At 39.0% G+C, this 22321-nt stretch overlaps 1 protein-coding gene across 1 annotated transcript; it reads left to right on the top strand.

Moving 5' to 3' along the window:
• Nucleotides 1-2393: 2393 nt before the first annotated feature.
• Nucleotides 2394-22035, top strand: gucy2g (guanylate cyclase 2g). Its single transcript, XM_034193462.1, has 23 exons — nt 2394-2432; nt 5270-5605; nt 5728-6076; nt 6172-6281; nt 8087-8269; nt 8387-8528; nt 8736-8871; nt 8969-9072; nt 9390-9556; nt 9691-9822; nt 10916-10999; nt 11197-11301; nt 11475-11546; nt 11751-11919; nt 13380-13535; nt 13763-13940; nt 14054-14194; nt 14332-14524; nt 14644-14818; nt 15205-15303; nt 19859-19950; nt 20035-20136; nt 21916-22035. The coding sequence occupies exons 1-23, from the start codon at nt 2394-2396 to the stop codon at nt 22033-22035; spliced, it is 3384 nt and encodes a 1127-aa protein (XP_034049353.1).
• Nucleotides 22036-22321: the final 286 nt, after the last annotated feature.

The following is a 22321-nucleotide window of genomic DNA, read 5'->3' as shown; positions in this document are numbered from 1 at the left end:
AAATGAACAAAATTAAATTTAATCCCAGCCTGCAAGAGGGTACACTCAGGTGCAATAGTTGAAAGGTTCCTTTTTTTATCTCATGTTCAGAGTCCTTGCATTTTAATGCTCATTGCACAACAAAACTAAAGCGTAAGAGATTGTTAAATGATGCAGTAGATCCCCTTTTCCCACTGGGGAGGTTTTGCAAACTGGATTTCATTGTGCAGATTCAATAAACAAACTCAGACTTGCATCCAGGATGCTTCACCTCCCTTCTGCAAGGGACAACTTAAAAACAACAGGGGAAACCCCCCCCCCCCCCATATGTACCCTTAAACCACCATGGGCCGAGAACAGATTTGTTAAAACAGCTACAGAAGAGTCTTTTATTTATTTAATTTTTAATTTAAAGAATATGCATAATTTGTTGTGGGACAACAGCATTTTTGTAAGACGTACTGACTGCCTTTCAAGAAGACTCATGGAAAATATCACCATTCTTCTTAAGCAATGAAGACAACACACATTAAAGAAAAACAAAAAACAAACTACAATTTATCAAGAACAGAAACATCATGAGTCAACCCAGTCTCAAAGTTCTTGACGGGACCGAAAAAAACAAAACAAAACAAAACACACATACACAAAAAAAAATAAATAAATAAATAAAAAAACCTGAGATCGGAGTGCACAGGACATAACTTAAAATGTACTTATCAAAATAAGAAGGCTATGCTTGCCATGGGCATGCAGATTAGCAACAGAGTTGATCCTGGCACATTAAACTCTTCTACAATCCCAGGCTGTCCAGTGCATTATAAAACTTGTGGGAATTTGATTTCCCTGCTGGCCCACAAGGGGCAATAAAATATTTATTGTGACCTAATCTAATACCCCTCCCCGCCAAAAAGCAGTTGCAATTCTTAGTCCACATCTTGGGATTGTTGTGCTTATAACGACGAGACAGATTACTCTGTTGCATTTACGTCATATTAAGTATCTTAAATCAGTTGATTACAGCCACATGCGGCAGACACTGAGGGTACAGTTTACCGTCATGTGTGGTCAGCCTTCCATGTTTAAACAGTTTTTAAAATCAGAATTGGACCAAACTTGTTGAAATGACTGGGGGGGTTGTCAGTCAAGGACATTCAGTATCTTTGCGAGATATTTAGAATGCTTTCCAAAGGAATTGATTAAAAAATATGTAGTTGCTATTAAACATCATTATGAAGTCATACATCTTTTTTTTTTATTAGTCATGACCGTTGACCTTGGGTGGCCTTCAAGAGGTCAATCAATTATAATAGCTTCACTCAAAGAACTGGGTGCCAATGGATCAACCATAGTGGGTTGGTTGTATGTTCTTTAAGGATAAGTGTTCAGTCTTGGACAAAATTTGTCCGAAGTGACACCGTAGCTGTATACTTACACCACTTTACATACACATACCACTATACACACACTATAATATATACATCGTGCACTGAAAGCCACCTGTCTGAGATCTTGTGAGATTTGAAACCTCAACAGGGTGAATTGATTGGAGAGTGTTGCTTTCTGTAGCCATTCGGCCACATTTGTCAGATGTCAAGAGCACGCAGAAGCATACAATGAGTCATGGAATAATGGTTTGTACAAGTTTTATACATGCACAACACACATGTGATTAGAGTGCCTCAGGATGTTTTTCTTTTCTGCATGCGATGACCTATTCTTCATTAAGTGAGCTTCCACATGTCTACTTTTATATTCATAAATGCATGTAATTCAACAGTAAATCTAATTCACATCTCTATCAGTGGGCTGTTTTTGAGATCAGCCAGATCAATTAACCCCACAAACATAAATATCACACAACGAGATCAAGGGACCAGGTTCAAGAAGTGAAAACAATTATATATATGTATATATATTGTCATCACATCAGCAAGTCATATATAAACAACACTAGAAAACCTTCCCACTCAGCAAACTAAAATAAATTGTGTGAATGACGCTGATCAGGTGAAATTGAAGGTTCGTTATGTGACGTTGTGAATGTTACCTGGTGGGACGAGCAGAGATTGTTAAGGATCAGGCTAAAAAATAAAGAGTTGCTTGCCATCAGCAAACACCACTAATGTAGGATATACGCACCTGGTGCAATTAGCACCTAAGAGTGCACACAGGTGTGACAGGTTCTGCACCAAGCAAGGCTCAACCTGCCTCTGCAGAGCTTTTACAGTCCTGTAGAAAATCCCTCAGGGGATCAACAACATGGATTTTATGTTGGTTTGCTGTATTGGGTTTCATGTTTAATTCATTATTCTCCCTTCCTTAACAGAATTAAGTGTGATTCTCTAAATAAATGTTGACAGCCGCTCCCCTTCAGCTGAAGTGTGTTCCTGTTAGAGATAAGAGAGATTACGATGAACTTTGACACTCAATTTATGAACGTGAGGCTAAAGGTATCCTGGGTATGGTGCATTCACAATTTACTGATCTGTGGTTGATCAAATCTAATCAGCAGCTTATCTTGCTGAGTTTGCTGAAATAGTTCTGTTAGAATATCAACCCTTACAGCAAATTTAACTTCTGTTATAGCAACAGAGATGATGCAGAAAACAGCAGCACTACAAACAGTAAGCATTTGTTAAACCAAATTATGATGACAGTGTACTTTAATCCTTATAGCTACCAGGACATTACTGGGGCACATTTTTACCCGAAGCCATCAAATATGATCATCGGGTATTGCAAAGGCTTTGCACCTGTCCGTCTGTCTGTGCTCAGCATAAGTTCAGTCCTATTACTGCCGTAGTCTACAAATTCACTGGGAACATTCTTGGGACACAGACCTTGGACAAGTTCAAAGATCGCAAACCATGACCTATTTTAAGAGGTTAAAAAGTCACATTCTGTTTCATATTTTATGCTATGAATCATGCAAAACTTTTTTTTTTTTTTGAGGGGTGGGGGTGACAACCAATCAGAGTAGAGCAGCACTGTGATGTCACTGGATGGTCTCTCTGGTGCTGCAAAACCACTTCATTTATGTGTAAATATAACATGTTTCTCGTATATTATGTAAAAGCTACCAACAAATAAACACTTCTAAATCTGAAAGGGCTGTTTTGTAACCTGATAACACATCTGGAGTGATTTACAAGACATCTTGTGGACGTCAGGATGCACGCGAGCGTCCGCTAACTCAAAGCTAACTTCTGCTCTTGTCAAAAGCTCACATATACGCACACACACGCACTCATGTGTGTTTGTGTGTGTCTATCTATCGCTCTCTCTCTCTCTCTATACATATATCTACACTTTCCACTGAGATGCCAATTAAGCAACTGCAAATGATAATAAAGAAAGCAATGCTCATATGGCCGAGAGTGTTTTAGCATTGCGTTATAAAGTGGCGAATGGGCCAATCAGAAGTTGGCAAAATCCCATACCATATAATAACGTAACTTAAAGTATGCGTAATTGCATGATCACTTGCAACTGTGTTTGTGTGGTATTCTACAAGCTGCTATACTTACAAAGAAATTATTATTATTATTAAAATTATTTGTATTATTATTATTATCATGAAATTAAAAAAATATAGCTCACATATTCACTTTTTTGGAACTGATTTCATGTTGACATGCTAAGAAAAAGGGTGGGTGGGGTGAGGGGGGCATCAAATGTTACTTTTATTATAACTCTGGGATGCTTAAAACTTTTGCACAGTACTGTATATACACAGCAGTAAAGTACAAATATTTTAGGTATATTTAATATGCCTAAAAGTATTTTAAAATAATGATGAGCAATTAAATAATATTAATAAATTAGATATATGTAAATATATATATATTTAAGTATTGTGTACTTTCTACAAAAAATAAAATAATAATAATAATTTATTTCATGTTATAAAAATACATAATTGATTTTTGGTAGTTTCCAGCAATTTATTAGAAAATTTAATCCAGTTTAATTAAGTTATCGGCTGTTTGTGTTATGTACCAAGCAGTACACATTGGTACACAAGGGCAAGATTTGGACCTAATGGCATTGATCATAAAATTATCCTTTCTGGCATGCTGTTGATCAGAGAATTTTAATACATGAAAACTGGTAGATGATAATAAAATCTGTGCTCCAGCAGTACAACAAATGGTGATATTTGTGAGAGTTTACAATGTCTCATAACTTGGCACCACCTGGTGAATGAAAGCAGAAACAGCCATGCTCATCTGTTTTTTGCAAAATGCTGCCCAAAGTTGGCTGAGTGCTATAAGGTGTTCACAACTGTAATTAGTTACATTAGCAACAAATTAGATGGAAGTTTTTTCTTTCAGATCCTGCTTCCAGTTCACCACAAATGTAATCTGCATAAAAATAGGTTTTGCTACAGATTTTGACTTGCATTGCTGACAAATTTGATACACGTTAACATGTGCGTATATGTGTTACTTAAAAGTAAGCTACGCTTGGGCAGCTTTGCACCCCCCATCTTCACTCGTATTAACGTTGATACATGCCTTTAGAAAAATTAACAAGACAACAAATAAACAAATAACAAGATTAGATCACTGTTACACTGAAAAAGAACCAACTTCAAAAAGTGTTACAATTGGTAAAACCTGAATGAATTAAGTTGTTTAAGTTGTTTTCTAGAGTTGATCTAACTTACAAACCTAAATTCAAACAACTTAATTCCTTCAGGTTTTACCAATTGTAACGCTTTTTTAAGTTGGTTCTGATGATTCTATTTTTTCAGTGTACTAAGGTGGCCTCATTGGCAATATACATTCCATTATGCTCCATTTTTTATTTATTTATTTATTTATTTATTGCCTTCATTTGGAATATTCATGGATTAAAAATCCTATTCCTTTGCTTAACTAGTTACAGTTTATACTTGAAACCTGTCTGTCAAAAAAATCCTGATGTAAAAATGACAATGGAGTGAATGGTTATGGAAGGATTGGAGTTTTCTCTTCATAATTTTAGGGACAAAGGGGGTTAGTGATGTGGAAGGGGGTAGTTATAGGTTAGGGTTAGGAAGGGGCAGGGTTAGGGTTAGGTACCGGGAAAAGTTAGGAGACACATCCTTGGTGGAGGTTATAATGCCTCTTTGTCCCTCTCACTCCCTCCCAAATGTTATGATTTTCTCCTCCCTAACCACCTGTCACCACCACAAGCAGGGTTGGGTATTTAAGCTGTGTCTCATCAAGGCAAGGCACATCTTTTGTGTCACGCAAAAAGAAAAGCATAAGTGATGTCAAGTGTGATATGCCCTTCTTCTCAGAGCCGAATGTTGGCACTTCAGTTGACACTTTTTTTAACCATCACCTCCGTTGTCAGTAACGACGTCAATGGCTCTAATTTCCGTAAACTGTTGATTGGCCTCCAGGCTCCGTGGAACATATCGTTTCCCTTCAGTGCCCTACGACTGGGCTCAGCCGTACAGATAGCCATGGATAAAGTGAACATGAACCCTTCCTTCCTGGGCAACTACAGTCTGGATTTTGTCTACAGAGATACTGACTGTAATCCCAAAGCATCACTGGGAGGTTTCATTGAGCAGGTGTGGAAAGAAAACGTGTCTGCACTTTTGGGTCCAGCCTGTCCTGAAGAAGCTGAGGTAAAATATGCGATCAACTTGAACTGACGTGCATTTGATCCATTTTAATTTCATGTTGCAGAAGTAAGTAAGTAAAGAAGTAATTAACTCTTTGATATTTCTTGTTTTTCTTCCTGACATAGGCTACTGGTCTCATTGCATCAGTGTGGAACATCCCCATGTTTGGTTTTGTAGGACAGTCCTCCAAAATGGACAACAGTGACATTTATGATTCCTACATCAAGATTGTGCCGCCTCTTAAAAGAAGCGCTGAGGTTCTGGCGAAGACGCTACAGTTTTTCGGCTGGACTCATGTGGCTATGATCGGTGGAGGACTGGATTCCGGTACTTGGGACAAAGTTGATGCCCTGTGGAAAACGGTTGAAAATCTACTGAGGGACAAATTCAAAGTGAATGCAGTGGTCAAGTTCGACACCAGCAATCGTCGGCTCCTTTTTCAAAATATTAAGTATATCGCCACGGTTGCCAGAGGTAAGGGCGGAAGAAAATGTGAATTGTAAAAGTTCCATTTTCACTTCAGACTGTTTTGTCTAAAATCATCTGACCTGTGACACTTTGCCATCTAGTGGTTGTGGTGTTAACGAACAGGGAGGACTCAATGGCTTTGTTACTGGAGGCTGAGCGACAGGGCCTGATGAATGGAGAGTATGTCTTCTTCTTACTGCAGCATTTTGAGGTCAGTGGCAGTGTGGTGAGTAAAACAGATGAGCTTTTGCTGCCCCTTTTGGTATGTATGAGTTCTGCAGTGTATACAAGAAAAACATAGGGTATGGTCACAGGTATGATACATTTTCCTTCATGTCCAGCAACAGTACTGAGTGTGTGGTGCTCTGTTATGACAAAACAGTGTATTGGAATATTTACTTAAATACCAGAATTGCAAAAGAACTGTAAATGAGGGAGGGAATAAATTTTCGTGGCCACATATGCTCTGCACATTTCATCATAGGTTAGCAGTCTTGTATTTAGTACCTCAAAGTGATACTTGAGTGAAAGTACAAGTATCTTAGCATATAATGACTTTGGTAAAAGTTAAAGTCTAAAGTAAAGGAAATGTATCAGAGTAAACGTATACATTTTATTAAGTAAATGTTGTGGAGTAAAAGTGAAAGTCGCCAGAAACATAAATAACAAAGTAAAGTACATATATGTCAAAATTCTACTTAAGTACAGTAACAAAGTATTTCTATTTTGATACATTACAAAACTGTAGGTTATACATCCTGCCCTACAGTGTCAGTTTTGACTTGGCTGTTGCTTTGAGCTAATCTTTAACATCTGTACCACTCAATGTGTTGGAAAAAATTAGATATGTGAGAATGTGAGGAAATGTCTCATGCCTATAATCACTACTTGGAATACTTGTAATTGTCATTTTACTTTTACCTGTGGCCATGTCAAAAAAAAAAAGAAGAAAAAAAAAGAGGAGCATTCAAAAGGGAATCTGTGTTTGTGCATAATTTCTGTACTTACAGTCAGTGTCCACGTGTTCCATGATGCATACCACAAAATAGCCGACGCACATCCAAAATGTCCTTGTAACTATCTGATCTTAACCTAACTGCTTTTCCAAATGGCTGATGCACATCTAAAATGTCCTTGTATTTGGTACTACAACCTGATCTTATCCTAACTGCTTTTTATAGCTGTCTAATTGATAAAACCAAAGTATTTGCATCTATTTGGAAGGCATGATGGAACACTCTGAGTTGTTCCGTGACACGCCGACATACACCATAAAAGTTTTACATACCGCCTTGAACGCAACGTGAAGACGACACCCTCTTATACCCGCCTACTTCATTTCACTTTGCAGCCAATCACACAGCCACTGATTCACGACAGGCTAAGGACCACCCACATGGGGGCTGGCCTAAACTCAGGAATAAAAGTTAGTGTCGGGATAAAATCTGGGCTCTTTGTCCAAATGATGCATGTGGTTTGTTCAAAGACCCCAGCGCTGCTAGATGACTCTGTAATCAGTGTAGGCACCTTTCAGTACAACATCTATGTAAATGTTTCTTCATTTGTGTTAAAATATTTGGGAGCAGCTAAAAACAGAAGCCCCTATTGTTAAAATTAGCCTGTTAGCTATCTAAGTTGCTAGTTTTGCTACTGCTGGCCATATGTGACAGCATTAATGTTTCTGGAGTTTTCCACTCTCAAAACAGGTAAATGTACAGCTCAGTGTATATATAGGTAAATGAATTTAACCAATATTTTTTTAATTGAACATGTTTACTTAATCCAGTTAGAATGTGTGAAGAATGTCTCAAGAATGTGTGAAGTTTTGACTCACTGGGTGCAAGGTTGAGAAATGTTGGTTTCTCAGAATGCAAAAGATGGTGAACCACACCCTACTTTTTCTGGGTCAGACTCAAACTTCTGAATCACCACTTCTACATGTCATACAATGTTGACTTCAAAGACTGATTTTTTTTTTAATTTTTTTTTTTACTTGTTAATATCTTTCCTGACCAGGATAACTTGTGGAAATATGCCTTGAACAGCCGAGATAACCAAACTGCAATAAGAGCCTTTGGCATGGTCTTTATCATTGGACAGAAAACCTTTGAAAGCTATGAGTATTATGACTTCTTGGAGCAAGTTTTTAAAAGATTAAAAACTCACCCATTTCAGAGTAACCTAACATCTGAAGCAGAGGTAAGGATCTTTGACGGGAACATATAGCTCATTGGAAAATTAAGAAATTTTTTTTTCGAAAATTAATTTGGCTCACGAGAAAACTCATTTTTCATCATATTGATTGTGATATTCCAGGTCAGCCTCTACTCTGCCTACCTACATGATTCAGTTCTGCTTTACGCTATGGGCCTGAAGGAACTCCTCAAACACGGCAAAGACCCTCATGATGGACAGCAGTTTTTACAGATCATTAAACAAAAGAGCATTCGATTTCATGGTACTGTGTAAAGTCCATTGCTATATTCTATACTCTCAATGTATGGAGTGAGTTTCCTGCTCATTATATAGCTGGTAATGTTTTATAGGATGAGCCCATGTGCTTGATAACAGCTCACACTATGATGCAACTCTGCAAAATCACATTGAACATTAAAAATCAATTAAATATTTTCATAGCGTTCAATGTCATAATCTGTCACCGCAGGTGCCTCTGGATTAGTCCACTTTGATGAATATGGGGAGAGAAATTTGGATTATTCCATTTATGACTTGCAGCAGAAGGGAGATACCACCAAGTTTGTGCCAATCCTCCATTACGACAGCCATACCAAAGCCGTGAGGTACAAATCACACCGTCAATGACATAACTCTAATTCCAAATCAAGGCAACATTCACTCAAATTACTGTCATGCAAAACACAAGCCATTTCTTTTCAGGCCAACATCTTTGTTTGCTTCAGTGGTCTGGCCCAAAGGAAAACCTCCATCTGATAATCCAGAATGTGGTTTTGACAATGAACAATGTGAATGGCTAGTGAATGGCAAGTTATCAGTTTCAAAGAATCACCACTGTCCATCAGTTGCCACATAATGTTTTGAGCATTTTAAAATAGTAAATCAATGTCTTACATTGTAAGTAATTGATTCAATTACTCGTTAAAGTCTTCTGAATCTAAATCATCTTTGAAGCACTGACTTCCTTTTGTCCTGAGTTCTTTACAAGATTGAATAAGTTTCAGAAGCAACTGTTTATTTATTTATTTGTACATTTCAAAATAGTGAATCGTTTCCTTCAGCTAACACTTAGTTTAGTTGAAAGCACTGGGTAACCATCGTCTTAATTTACCATCTTACTCAGACATCGCCCTACTGGCCCTGCTGGTGATCTTTCCAGTCATAGGAGTGTTGCTACTCTTGTGGATTGGGATCCTGGTTGTGCAGAAACTACGGCTCCAAGTGAAAGTTGAAGACACATGTTGGTGGCTGATTGACTACAGGGACATCACCATCATCCGGGAGACCACAGTACCGGTACTCAGTTTTGAGAACTGTTGAAGAACGGAGATTGCAAGACTGTGTGTTCAGTATAGACCATGTGTGTATTTGCTTGTACAGCTGTATCCTGATATGCCACTTTGTTGTGTTTGTGTCACCTCCAGGGAACGATGGCACTGTCTGCGACCTCCATAGGGAGTCACAGTGGGAGCACTGATTCTCGATCTAGTAACAGTTATGGCCTGAAAGATAAAGCAGGAAAAGAGCATGCTTTCACCACCATTGGCCTTTTCCAAGTAAGCATGTCATTTACATTTAACATATGAGTTTGTCTGTTTGTTTCTTGGGGGCAGGATTTGGATTTTATCTTCCAAACAATAGTGATGACCTTGGTGGCCACCAGACCTAGGCTTTAGAAATGACAGAAAGTGGCAAACAAGCTCATTTCAAGCAAAATTCAACACTGAAAAAGAACCAACTTAAAAAAGCATTACAATTGGTCAAACCTGAATGAATTAAGTTGTTTGAACTCAAGTTTGTAAGTTAGAGTTGATCTAGAGTTTATCTAATTTACAAACTAAGTTAAAACAACTTCATTCATTCAGGTTTTTACCAATTCTAAAGCTTTTTTAAGTTGGTTCAAGAATTCTCTTTTTTCAGTGTAAATCTGAAAATAAAAATTCGAATTAATAAACATGTGGCTGTTTAATCTGCTAAATAGAAGTATCTATTTGTTAATTGCTAGAAAATTTCTCAAATTCCCTGGTGGTCCAAAACAAAGGGAGTGCAGACAAACAACAGCTCACGAGTCCCACATTGGCTCACCCTGGTTGAGGGAAGGAATAAGTCTGTTTCAGCTACAAAATCCCTCTGGCAGGGGTCTGTATTTGTGACCTTGTTATTTGAGTTTTAGAATGTAACTGCTGTTAAACAATCAGAAAGTAATAAGTTTTATTTATTTGTATCTTTAATTTGCAGCAAATTTGTAATAACACTCTGTCTCGCTCGCTCTATCTCTCACGGGCCACATTCATTGTGTACCTTGATCCACTATTTCCCTTGCTTTCTTTTTCTGTCACTGATACATTCATACAAAATCCTTTCTGCTGGCTTGTGCTCGAGGTATGACCACATAATCAGAGTTTTACTGAAGAACCTAAGCCACCACTGCATGTTATATGTGTATTTTTGACTTTTCATTTTATTCTACATCGTGCTCACACAAATCTAAAAGTATATTGAAAATGTATTTCATGATTCCATGAACTTCTACACTTTTGCTAAGAATGAAAAGGATGGTCCCAGATGGTACTTTTGTGACTCTGACAAGTATTAATTTCATGTGACAGAAGATCATTGTGTGGCTAATGTGTTTTTGATTCCCTGTAGGGAAATCAAGTGGCAATCCAGTACATTAAGAACCACACTGGGATTAACATCCAGAAGCCTTCCATTATCTCTGAGTTCAATGTGGTAGAAGTTTCTTGTGTTTCTCTTCACAATAAATTGAGAGATTTCTTACTTTATTTGCCTGTTTGGTTTTGTTTTATGGTTAATGAACCATCCCTTTAAACATTTTGTGTACACTTTACAGCTGATACTGTAGATAGAGCATGTTTATATATATATGCCTAGGAAGTGTGCCTAATAAGGTGGATTCTTTAACGCAGATGAAAGAGATGAAACACGAGAACTTGGTGCAGTTCTTTGGTGTCTGCGTTGAGCCACCAAATGTCTGTTTGGTCATGCAGTACTGTAAAAAAGGAAGCCTTAAGGTCAGCATTGTTTGTGTTCCATCCAATAACTTTTTCCTCACATTGCATGTTATAAAGCATCACTTAAATTGCACGATCGCAGCAGATTTAGAAACTCCTCATTGTGCAATGAAAACATGAGCAAAAACCCATTTAAATATTTAAATTTGTAATGGTACCTTTTTTGTCCACAGGATATTATGAAGGCTTCAGATGTTGAACTGGATACGATATTTAAACTCTCCTTTGCTTATGACATTGTTAATGTGAGTTAGCAAATTTTTACATTTTCTTTCAATAAGAAGTTAATTATTTAGATTTATGCATTTCATACAACCCCAGTTTCACCAAAACAGAGCTACTAATGTGGAAATTACAGAGAGAGAGAGAGAGAGATTTCTGCACTATCACTGTTAAAAGTTGTAGTTTGAATGAAGCTGTGGTTTAAAACCCATTTATTCATGTTTCAGGGAATGGATTTCATTCACAAGAGTTCCCTAAAATTCCATGGTAACCTGAAGCCCAGTACATGTCTTGTGGATAGCCGACTTCAGATTAAACTCTCCAGTTTTGGACTTTGGGAATTTAAACATGGACTTAAAAAAAAGATAATCTCACAGGAGAATCCCAGATTTGAAGGTCAGTGGATCACTTGTGGAAATATTTAACCAGTAAATGTCTGGCATGTCATCTTTGCATTATACAATCACCGGCTACACCATTAGGTAACTTGACATCTGTTCAACTCAACTGCACATTAAATTAAATATCAAATCAGCCAGTGATGTGGCAGAAACACATTTAGGAGTTTAGGCAGGGACAAGAGGATCTCCTGAAGTTCAAACTAAACAACAGAATGAGGAAAAAATGTGATTTACATGACTTTGAACATGACATGGTTGTTAGTTTTAGAGGGTCTGGTTTGAATATTTCACAAGCTGCTGACATCCTGGGATTTTTCCACACAACCATTTCCAACATCGACAGGGAATGGTCCAAAAAGAACAAACATCCAATGACAGATGGGAAGCTCTCTGGGAACAGAAATGTCTTGCTCGCTCCAGAGTTCAGAGAAGAACTCTGAGAACTACCATATCTCAAAGAGCATCTCTGAACATACATGTGGAACCTTGAAACAGATGCAGCAGAAGACCACCCAGGGTGCTAGTTTGGAGAACAGGGGGAAAAAGAAGGAAATAGGAACAGAAAAGTGAGGTTACAGTGGGCATGGGCTGACCAAAATTGGATAATGGACGATTGGAATAACATCTGTTTTTGTTGTGATACTCAGATGGTATCAGGTCTTGTATCAACAATTCACACACGATGGGATGTGTCAAGTGGTTAAAGCAGTGGCATCGTAGTCTCCCTAAATAACCACAGTCACCACATTAGGTCACTGGTTACTGTCCACGTTTCACATCCATACAGTAAGACAGGAAGCACCAAGACCCTAAAGACTTGGACCTTTGTTCTGTGGCAAAGATGTTGGCATTGCCAAATACCTCTGTCCAGTGATCTCATGACTGCATAAGCTCTTCCTAGGCATTTCCCGAGATAAGTGAATGTCTCTACAAGTTCAACATTTTCACCACATACAGATACACCTCTGATTGCAGAGTTCAGGAGGTCATTGAAGGCCTGGATCTTAGTCTTGATTAAGGACAATCACAAACCCAGACACTCTGGTTTCTTGCTCAGCTTCTCAATCAGGGTATCCATTGATTCCACAAAGATCACAGCATCACCCATGAAGTCAAGATCAGTAAACCTTTCCTTGTCAACAAAAGCACCAAAGCCACTGGTTTCCACAATCCTACCCAACACCCACATCAAGCAAACACTGAGCAATGTACAGTGCACCCAGAAATACGCAATACCTCATGTACTACATGCAGAATTTTGAGAGGAAAAAATGAAATTCATCCATTTTGGAATAAGGCTGTACCATAATAAAATGTGGAAAATGTGAAGCGCTGCGAACACTTTTCGGATGGACTATAGGAGACAGAACTAGTTTGAAGTGGCCGATAAATGTATTTCAGTCTATCAGTGAGTTGAATAAGTAACAAGGCTTTTTCTTTGTAACTGTATTGCAGAAATGTATTGGACAGCGCCAGAGCTCCTGAGACAAGTCAGTCCTGTAGTTCAGGGCACACCCAAGGGTGATGTCTACAGCTTTGCCATCATTGTATGGGAACTTGTGTACAATTCCAAAGCCAGCCCATACCATGACATCAACCTGGAGCCAAAAGGTGGGATTAGGCCATGTTTAGGTTTTGGACTATGCACTAGTACAGCGGGTCCTGGCTGGTCACCACCTGTAGCTATTGCAACATAATCCTAAGGCACAGTCACCCAATGGCGGTTACACTTTCTAATTTCAATCATAGATTTTGAATTTACACATTGAAATGAGTGTTTCAACACTAAAACTCAGGTAGCAGAATGAATTCTTGTTATATACCGATGTTTTCTCCAGAGATTATTATGCAGTTGCGGACTCCTTTCCGAAGAGAACCCCTCCGACCTGTGCTTTCTGACCAGCTGTGTGAAGAAAACATCAATGCACTGCTGAGGGTGTGTTGGAGCGAAAACCCTGACCAGAGACCCCCGTTCAGCTCTATACGTAGACAGCTGAGGGATATCAGCCCAGATAGGTTTGGACCATTTTATTCACATCTAAAGTGTTGAAGTGCTGTGCAGCAAATTACTGTTGATGCAATTGGACCAACAACTGTCACAAAAAACTATTTATTTATTTTTACTGCAGTCATGCAAATATATTGGACAATATGGTGGAAAAGCTGGAGAAATACACAAATCACTTGGAAGAGGTGGTGGAACAAAGGACCAATCAGCTCACAGCAGAGAAAGCGCGTGCGGACAAGCTCCTCGCCAGCATGTTACCACGGTAACACATTAAATAGCCATTAGGTGCCTTATCTCTTTGCTATCCCTTCATGTTGGTGCATCAATGAAACGGGCATCCGTGATGTCATTACCAAGCAAGAGTAGTCTTAACATGTGCTGCCATCTGATTGGTCACAGGTACATTGCCGATCAGTTGATGTCAGGGAAGTTGGTGGAGCCACGTAGCTATGAAATGGTGACAATCTGCTTTTCTGATATTGTGGGCTTTACCTCCATGTGCTCTGTCAGTTCTGCAATGGAGGTGGTGACCTTCCTCAATGACCTCTACAGTCGCTTTGATGACATCATCAAGTTGTACGATGTCTACAAAGTATGGAGGACTATGTTTAGATCTCAAAAAAGATTTTTGTTGGCTTCAGTACAGCTTTTGTGTATTATTGTGCTTTTAAATATCAATAACCACCATTTATTATCTTTGACTTTTACAAGGTGGAAACAATTGGCGATGCTTATATGGTAGCCAGCGGTCTGCCTCTGAGCAATGGCAATAAGCACGCTTTGGAGATCGCAACAATGGCTCTGCATTTCCTCAGTGCAATCAAGGTCTTCAAAATTCATCATATGCCTACTGAGAGTCTTGCTATTCGCATTGGGATACATTCAGGTAAGACAAAGATCAAATTATACCACCTCTGTTGAATCAAATTTGTTTTGTGGTTTTGTTGCTGTGTCTTCTCAGAGGATCCTTGAGTACTGCTGGAGTAATTTTTTTTGTCAGATGGTGGTTACGTAATGTCACACAGATGGAGTGTACTATTTGCATTGTGAGGGAATACCAGCTAAGGCATTTTGGTCACGTGGGCATCATCCAGTGTTGAGGACCCCAACACCTAGAGGAGGCCATGAGGACACCACTTGCTGTGGCAGATAGATGGTTACTTCTTAGTGGTGGGACCCAAAGTGGTTCTGCAGTGTGGTGAATGTGATGAAACGTGGTACCAGTGCATGAACAGATACTTTATACATGCAGATTTGGGTTAAATTTTACAGGTGCAGTGGTGGCTGGAGTGGTCGGCACCACAATGCCACGCTACTGTCTTTTTGGCGACACAGTGAACACTGCGTCACGGATGGAAAGCAGCAGCTTACGTGAGTGAACTGAAACAGCACATCTATAAAATTGGAGAGCATCAGCACTTAGATTTGTTTAAACCTAACTATTTTCCCCGCAATGCAGGTGTGAACCTAGTTTGTCATCTCCCTCCAAACCCCCCCAGCCTCCCCTCAACCCAAAAATAAAATTGCACTGACACAATTAACCTGAATTGGGGGTGGGGGGGTGCATAGTACAGTACTGCATATTCCACCTATTGCAGAACTGTGTTGCAAACTGGTGTTACCATGGTAATGGCCAAAACAACAACTGGAAACACCTGGATTGACATTTGATCCTAATGAAATAGATCCATGCAGGAGCTCAGTAAGTACTGATATTCCAAAACAATTTACATTACTCAGTAAATCCAAATTCTATTTGATCTCATGAAACATTTTTCCCGATAATTACCTGATAATTGTAAATAAGGGTGGAAATGAGAGTGGGGACTTTGAATGTTGGTAGTATGACTGGTAAAGGGAGAGAGCTGGCTGATGTGATGGAGAGGAGAAAGGTAGACATATTGTGTGTGCAAGAGACCAAGTGGAAGGGAAGTAAGAGCAGGAGCATCGACGGTGGGTACAAGTTGTTGTCCCATGGTGAGGACAGGAAGAGAAATGGTGTTGGGGTCATTTTAAAGGAAGAGTATGTTAAAAGTGTGTTGGAGGTTAAGCGAGTGTCTGACAGGGTGATGAGTGTGAAGTTGGAAATTGAAGGGGTGATGATGAATATCATCAGTGCATATGCCCCACAGGTAGGTTGTGAGATAAAGGAGAAAGAAGATTTCTGGAGTGTGTTAGATGAGGTGGTGGAGAGTGAGCCCAAGCATGAAAGAGTGGTGATAGGAGCAGACTTCAATGGGCATGTTGGTGAAGGGAACAGAGGTGATGAGGAAGTAATGGGTAGATATGGTATCAAGGATAGGAATGGGGAAGGACAGATGGTAGTTGATTTTGCAAAAAGGATGGAAATGGCTGTGGTGAATACCTACTTTAAGAAAAGGGAGGAGCACAGGGTAACATATAAGAGTGGAGGAAGGTGCACACAGGTGGACTACATTCTTTATAGGAGATGCAAGCTAAAAGAAATCACAGACTGTAAGGTGGTAGCAGGAGAGAGTGTCACTAGACAGCATAGGATGGTTGTTTGTAGGATGACTTTAGAGGTAAAGAAGAAGAAGAGAGTGAGAGCTCAACAAAGGATCAGATGGTGGAAGCTGAAGACTGTTGTGTGAAATTTAGTGAGCAGGTGAGAGAAGCACTAGTTGGAGAGGAAGCAATTTTGGACAACTGGAAAAGTACTGCAGATGTGGTGAGGGAGACAGCTAGGGCAGTACTGGGTATGACATCTGGACAGTGGAAGGAAGACAAGGAGACTTGGTGGTGGAATGAAGAGGTCCAGGAAAGCATAAAGAGAAAGAGGTTGGCGAAAAAGTTTTGGGATAGTCGGAGAGGTGAAGAAAGTAGACAGGAGTACAAGGAGATGCGGCGTAAGGCGAGAAGAGAAGTGGCAAAAGCAAAGGAAAAGGCATATTGCGAGCTGTACAAGAAGTTGAATAGTAAGGAAGGAGAAAAGGACTTGTACCGATTGGCCAGAAAAAGGGACAGAGCTGGAAAGGACGTGCAGCAGGTTAGGGTGGTAAAAGATGCACATGGTAATGTGCTGACAAGTGAGGAGTGTGTGCTGAGAAGGTGGAGGGAATATTTTGAAGAGTTGATGAATAAAGAAAATGAGCGAGAGAAAAGGCTGGATGATGTGGTGAGAGTAAATCAGGAAGTAAAAGAGATTAGCAAGGAAGAAGTGAGGGCTGCTATGAAGAGGATGAAGAGTGGAAAGGCAGTTGGTCCAGATGACATTCCAATGGAGGCATGGAAATGTCTAGGAGAGATGGCAGTAGAGTTTCTAACCAGATTGTTTAATAAATCTTGGAAAGTGAGAGGATGCCTGAGGAGTGGAGACGAAGTGTGCTGGTTCCTATTTTCAAGAACAAGGGTGATGTGCAGAGCTGCAGTAACTACAGAGGCATAAAGCTGATCAGCCACAGCATGAAGTTATGGGAAAGAGTAGTAGAAGCTAGGCTTAGAAAACAGGTGAAGATCTGTGAGCAGCAATATGGTTTCATGCTGAGAAAGAGCACTACAGATGCAATGTTTGCTCTGAGAATACTGTTGGAAAAGTACAGAGAAGGACAGAAAGAGTTACATTGTGTGTTTGTGGACTTAGAAAAAGCTTATCATAGGGTGCCAAGAGAAGAGTTGTGGCATTGTATGAGGAAGTCTGGAGTGGCAGAGAAGTATGTTAGGGTAGTGCAGGACATGTACAAAAATAGTGTGACAGCGGTGAGATGCGCAGTCGGAATGACAGACTCATTCAAGGTGGAGGTGGGATTACACCAAGGATCAGCTCTGAGTCCTTTCTTGTTTGCAGTGGTGATGGACAGGTTGACAGATGAGATCAGACAGGAGTCCCCATGGACTATGATGTTTGCAGATGACATTGTGATCTGTAGTGAGAGTAGAGAGCAAGTTGAGTCTAGTCTGGAGAAGTGGAGATATGCTTTGGAGAGAAGGGGAATGAAAATCAGTAGAAGCAAGACTGAGTACATGTGTGTGAATGAGAGGGAGCCCAGTGGAATAGTGCAGTTACAAGGAGAAGTGGTGAAAGTAGATGAGTTTAAATATTTGGGGTCAACTGTTCAAAGTAATGGAGAGTGTGGTAGAGAGGTGAAGAAGAGAGTGCAGGCAGGGTGGAGTGGGTGGAGAAAGGTGGCAGGAGTGATTTGTGACCGAAGAATATCAGCAAGAGTGAAGGGGAAAGTTTACAAAACAGTAGTGAGACCAGTTATGTTGTATGGTTTAGAGACAGTGGCACTAACAAAAAGACAGGAGGCAGAGCTGGAGGTGGCAGAGCTGAAGATGTTGAGATTCTCTTTGGGAGTGACAAGAATGGACAAGATTAGGAATGAACATATCAGAGGGACAGCTCAGGTGGGACGGTTTGGAGACAAAGTCAGAGAGGCGATTGAGATGGTTTGGACATGTGCAGAGGAGGGACCCAGGGTATATAGGGAGAAGGATGCTGAGGATGGAGCCACCAGGCAGGAGGAGAAGAGGGAGACCAAAGAGGAGGTTCATGGATGTGCTGAGAGAGGACATGCAGGTGGTTGGTGTGACAGAGGAAGATACAGAGGACAGGGTGAGATGGAAACGATTGATCTGCTGTGGTGACCCCTAACGGGAACAGCCGAAAGCGAAGAAGAAGAAGAAGAAGTTCAAGGGATATTAAATGCTTACTTACTGTTACTGGAGGATATGTCACACTGAAAAATAAATCAAGCCTTTTATTCCACTGTATTATCAGCTCTTGAATTTAAAATTTTTGTACATTGTTGTTGTGTACTTTTAATTATTCTCTTTTATCGTTTTATTATTGGAGTATATTTTATTTAGTGGCAGCCCTACATAAACAGATATTACTATTATTAAAAATGATAAGGAATGTGTAATTTTTTTTATTTATTTATTGATTGATTTTTGGAATAGACATCATACCAAAGCATAAGATGCAGGTCTTCCCAAACCTATACTCCAGAAAATATGCTAATGCTGGTAGTTTGATGATTGTAGACAGGTTCAATCACAAACATTACTCAACAATTCCTTCTCTTTTTAAATGTATTACATACATTGCTTAGATGCTTCTTTTTTCAATTGGAGTAATTCTTGTTATACATTGGAATACTTGTTGCACTATAAAAAAAACTAAAAAAAAAACTGTTTTTACAGGAAAACGCTGGCAGCTGTGGTTACCAGGGAATTCCTGTAAAAAATACAGCAGCACTGTAGATAACTTTACAGACATAATATGTAAATGGATTTACAGTGAATGAACCACAGCTGACTCACATTAAAAAACTGTTAAATCTACAAAAAAAGAGAGCCTAGTCTGAGTATCGTATTGCATTAAAATTAAAAGAAACAAAGCATGCAAGGATTATGACTGAACAGAAGTACTTAGACTAGCGATAATAATTTCTTATAGGCCTACTCCCTAGCCTACTCTACAAGCTGCAAATAGCATACCTGTATCCTATAGGCCTACCCGAAATTTCAGTTTCATCAATCATGTTAAAGTTAGGCTACATCATAAACTTGTAAAGAGACTTACATATAATTCTTGTATTTTTAAAAACAACTGACTAAAACTATAGGTTTTACAGTGTTTGCATGTCAATTTACCACAATTGTTTTGTAATGAGTATTACAGTATTTCTGTTTTTGTTACAAATAGTTGTAGTTTCAACAAATACATTTGATTAGAATCACATATTGTTGTTGTACATCAAACAAAAACATTCTGTTTAATAGTTTACAAAAGTCCACTGTGATTGAAACAAAAAATATGTGTTTTTGGGTTTACAATACTTTTCTGTAGTGATTTTACATTGTTTTTATGTAAATTTCACTGCATTTTTTTGTTTTACAGTGTGTTATATAATATTTTTAACCTTGTTTTAAATACATGGTTTGAACATGTATTTGTCCACAGCCCTGAAGATTCACATCTCCCAGTGCACAGCTGACATTCTCATCCAGGCTGGGTCCTTTGTCCTGGAGGAAAGAGGGGAAATTGAAATTAAGGTAATGTATGAGATCACACATTTTATGTTTAGTAACTTTTTGGTAATTTATTTATCATTTTGTGTATGTTTTTGTCCATGTCAGGGTAAAGGCTGCCACAAGACCTACTGGCTCCTGAGTAAAAATGGTTTTAATCCCAGTCTTGTTGCTCACAACCCTCAAAACGCTGACAAACTACAAACAGAGGTACAGCAAAGCTTCAGAATAGTAGAATAGTTTAACACACACACACACACATATGAACAAATGTTGCATCGTTCACTTTTATTAATTTATATCCCTGCACAAAGCAACCGGGACTGGCCAAAGCTGCTGAGAAAAAGATTCTGAAATCACCGCCAGAAATTCTAATAACTGAAGCTCTGATGACGCCAGTCAACATTTGATGAATTATTATTACAGAATATTATACTGTATGTAGATATCTGCTGTCATGTCTGGAAATAAAGGCATAGATCCATCAAAATATGTTAAAGTGTTTAAAACAACAACAACAACAACAAAAAAATAAAAAAAAATTAACAAATGATCTGATCATCATCGCTGATTCTTGTGTGAATTTGCCAGCGTTGGGTAGTAACAGATTACATGTCATTTGGATTACATAATCAGATTATAAGAAACAAGTAACTACAATCAGAGCAGATTACATTGGAAAATGTGTAATTAGATTATAGTTACCTTGTCAAGAATCAAATTATATTCTGATAATTGAAATATGGTGAATTTAAAAGAAGGAAATCTTTTTCAGTGCTGTTAACTCATAGTGAACTAGATAGTCCAAGAGCAGTATGGTGGTGGCATATACTGACATAGCACACCCAGTATTTATTTGGTTTGACTTCTTTTCCAGGTTGGGACACACCTAAGAAACATACCTAGCCCTGTTGTAGTCATAAATTGTGGTATAGGTAATTTGCTATGAGGATTGGAATATACCGACGACACGCGGTGAAACGGCGGAAACAAAATTTGCCATAAATGTTAATATCTTGCAAAATAATTAAGCTATAGACATGTTTTTGGTGTCAAAATGTGAGGAATTGAAAGATATAAACAACCAATAACATTTGGTAGTCATATATTTGGTCTTATGAACAGCAAAATGCAAAAATCTCAAATAATCAGCCTAAAATCCATCTTGGTTTTGTTGGCCGCCAATACACACAAATGAAAATATTTCAAAAACTACAACACCTAGGTGTTCATTTGATACACCAAAATCATCGTCTATTCTGTTAAATAATGAAATTAAAGAAGTAATACACATACATTCAAAAAACTTAGTTTTTACCACAAGCATTACCCTCCCCCCTAATTTTCTTCGGCCCACAATAAAGGTTCTATTTAAAGAATACGATATTTGACGTTTTACTGTACACAAGGTTTTGATGTTTGAGTAACTGTGTACATGAATGAACCACAGAATGAATATTTAAAAGTGGCACATACCATTTCAAAGATAACACTTGCTGTACAATCCCTAATCATCAATATCAGAGTCTTCTGTGACATCAATTTGAGTGTTTTCACATGACTCCCCTGCCATGCATAAGCAAGCTTCTGTACACACTAAGTTGTTTGATTTGCACTGACAGAGGTCTGTTCTCCTGCAAGCTGATTTTTTTTTACACTTGCATGCAATCAGCTCTAAAATGTCTGAAGGAGCAGGCTCCTGTGACATCAGAACTGGCCTAATATGTGTAGATCCACTGACAAGCTCCCAACCATGCCCAGTTGGTGATGGCAAGTTTTGGATGGCACACAGACATTTCTTCCAAACAGATGCAAATTGGCTCGCTTGATGTGGTGTTTGAGACTGTTTGACGTTGGTGGTAGATTTTCATTTTGCTTCTGTTTTTGGCAGAATAAAAAGTACCTGGTCTCATCTGCCGTAGCACAAGCGTTTTTAGAGTAAAACTTGCAAACCAGTTTTTCGCAAGACATTTGACATTCTGTGGACAGTTCCAAGCTATCTCCAAGTTTGGACATGCTTTGCTGATGCTCAGGAGAGGCCTTCAGCAAGTCAAAGCCCTTTTTCTTTCCTATCCCGGAGAGTGCACTGCTGCTGTCACATCCAGTTAAAGAATGGAATCCTGGGAGTGCAGCACACAGAGAGGGACCAAGCAGATTTGCGATATGTACTGGCAAATATCGCAGCTTGTCTTTTGTACCATTTCTAAACCACAGTTCGGGATAGTGCATTGACGTGAATGCTTAGTACTGCCACATCTGTATCAGGTGACTGTATTACCACGCGGTCATGGTCCTGAGAGGCATGAAGGGCATGCAGTAATATCCTAGTGTCTGCTTCTTCATGGTCACAATGCAGCTCGTCCACAACTTTGGAATTGCCAGAAGTGAGCATAGC

This window comes from Thalassophryne amazonica, chromosome 18, assembly GCF_902500255.1.
Source record: "Thalassophryne amazonica chromosome 18, fThaAma1.1, whole genome shotgun sequence".
Lineage (NCBI taxonomy): Eukaryota > Metazoa > Chordata > Actinopteri > Batrachoidiformes > Batrachoididae > Thalassophryne > Thalassophryne amazonica.
Note: the sequence above shows the minus strand (reverse complement) of the source record. Positions and strands in the feature narration are given on the sequence as shown.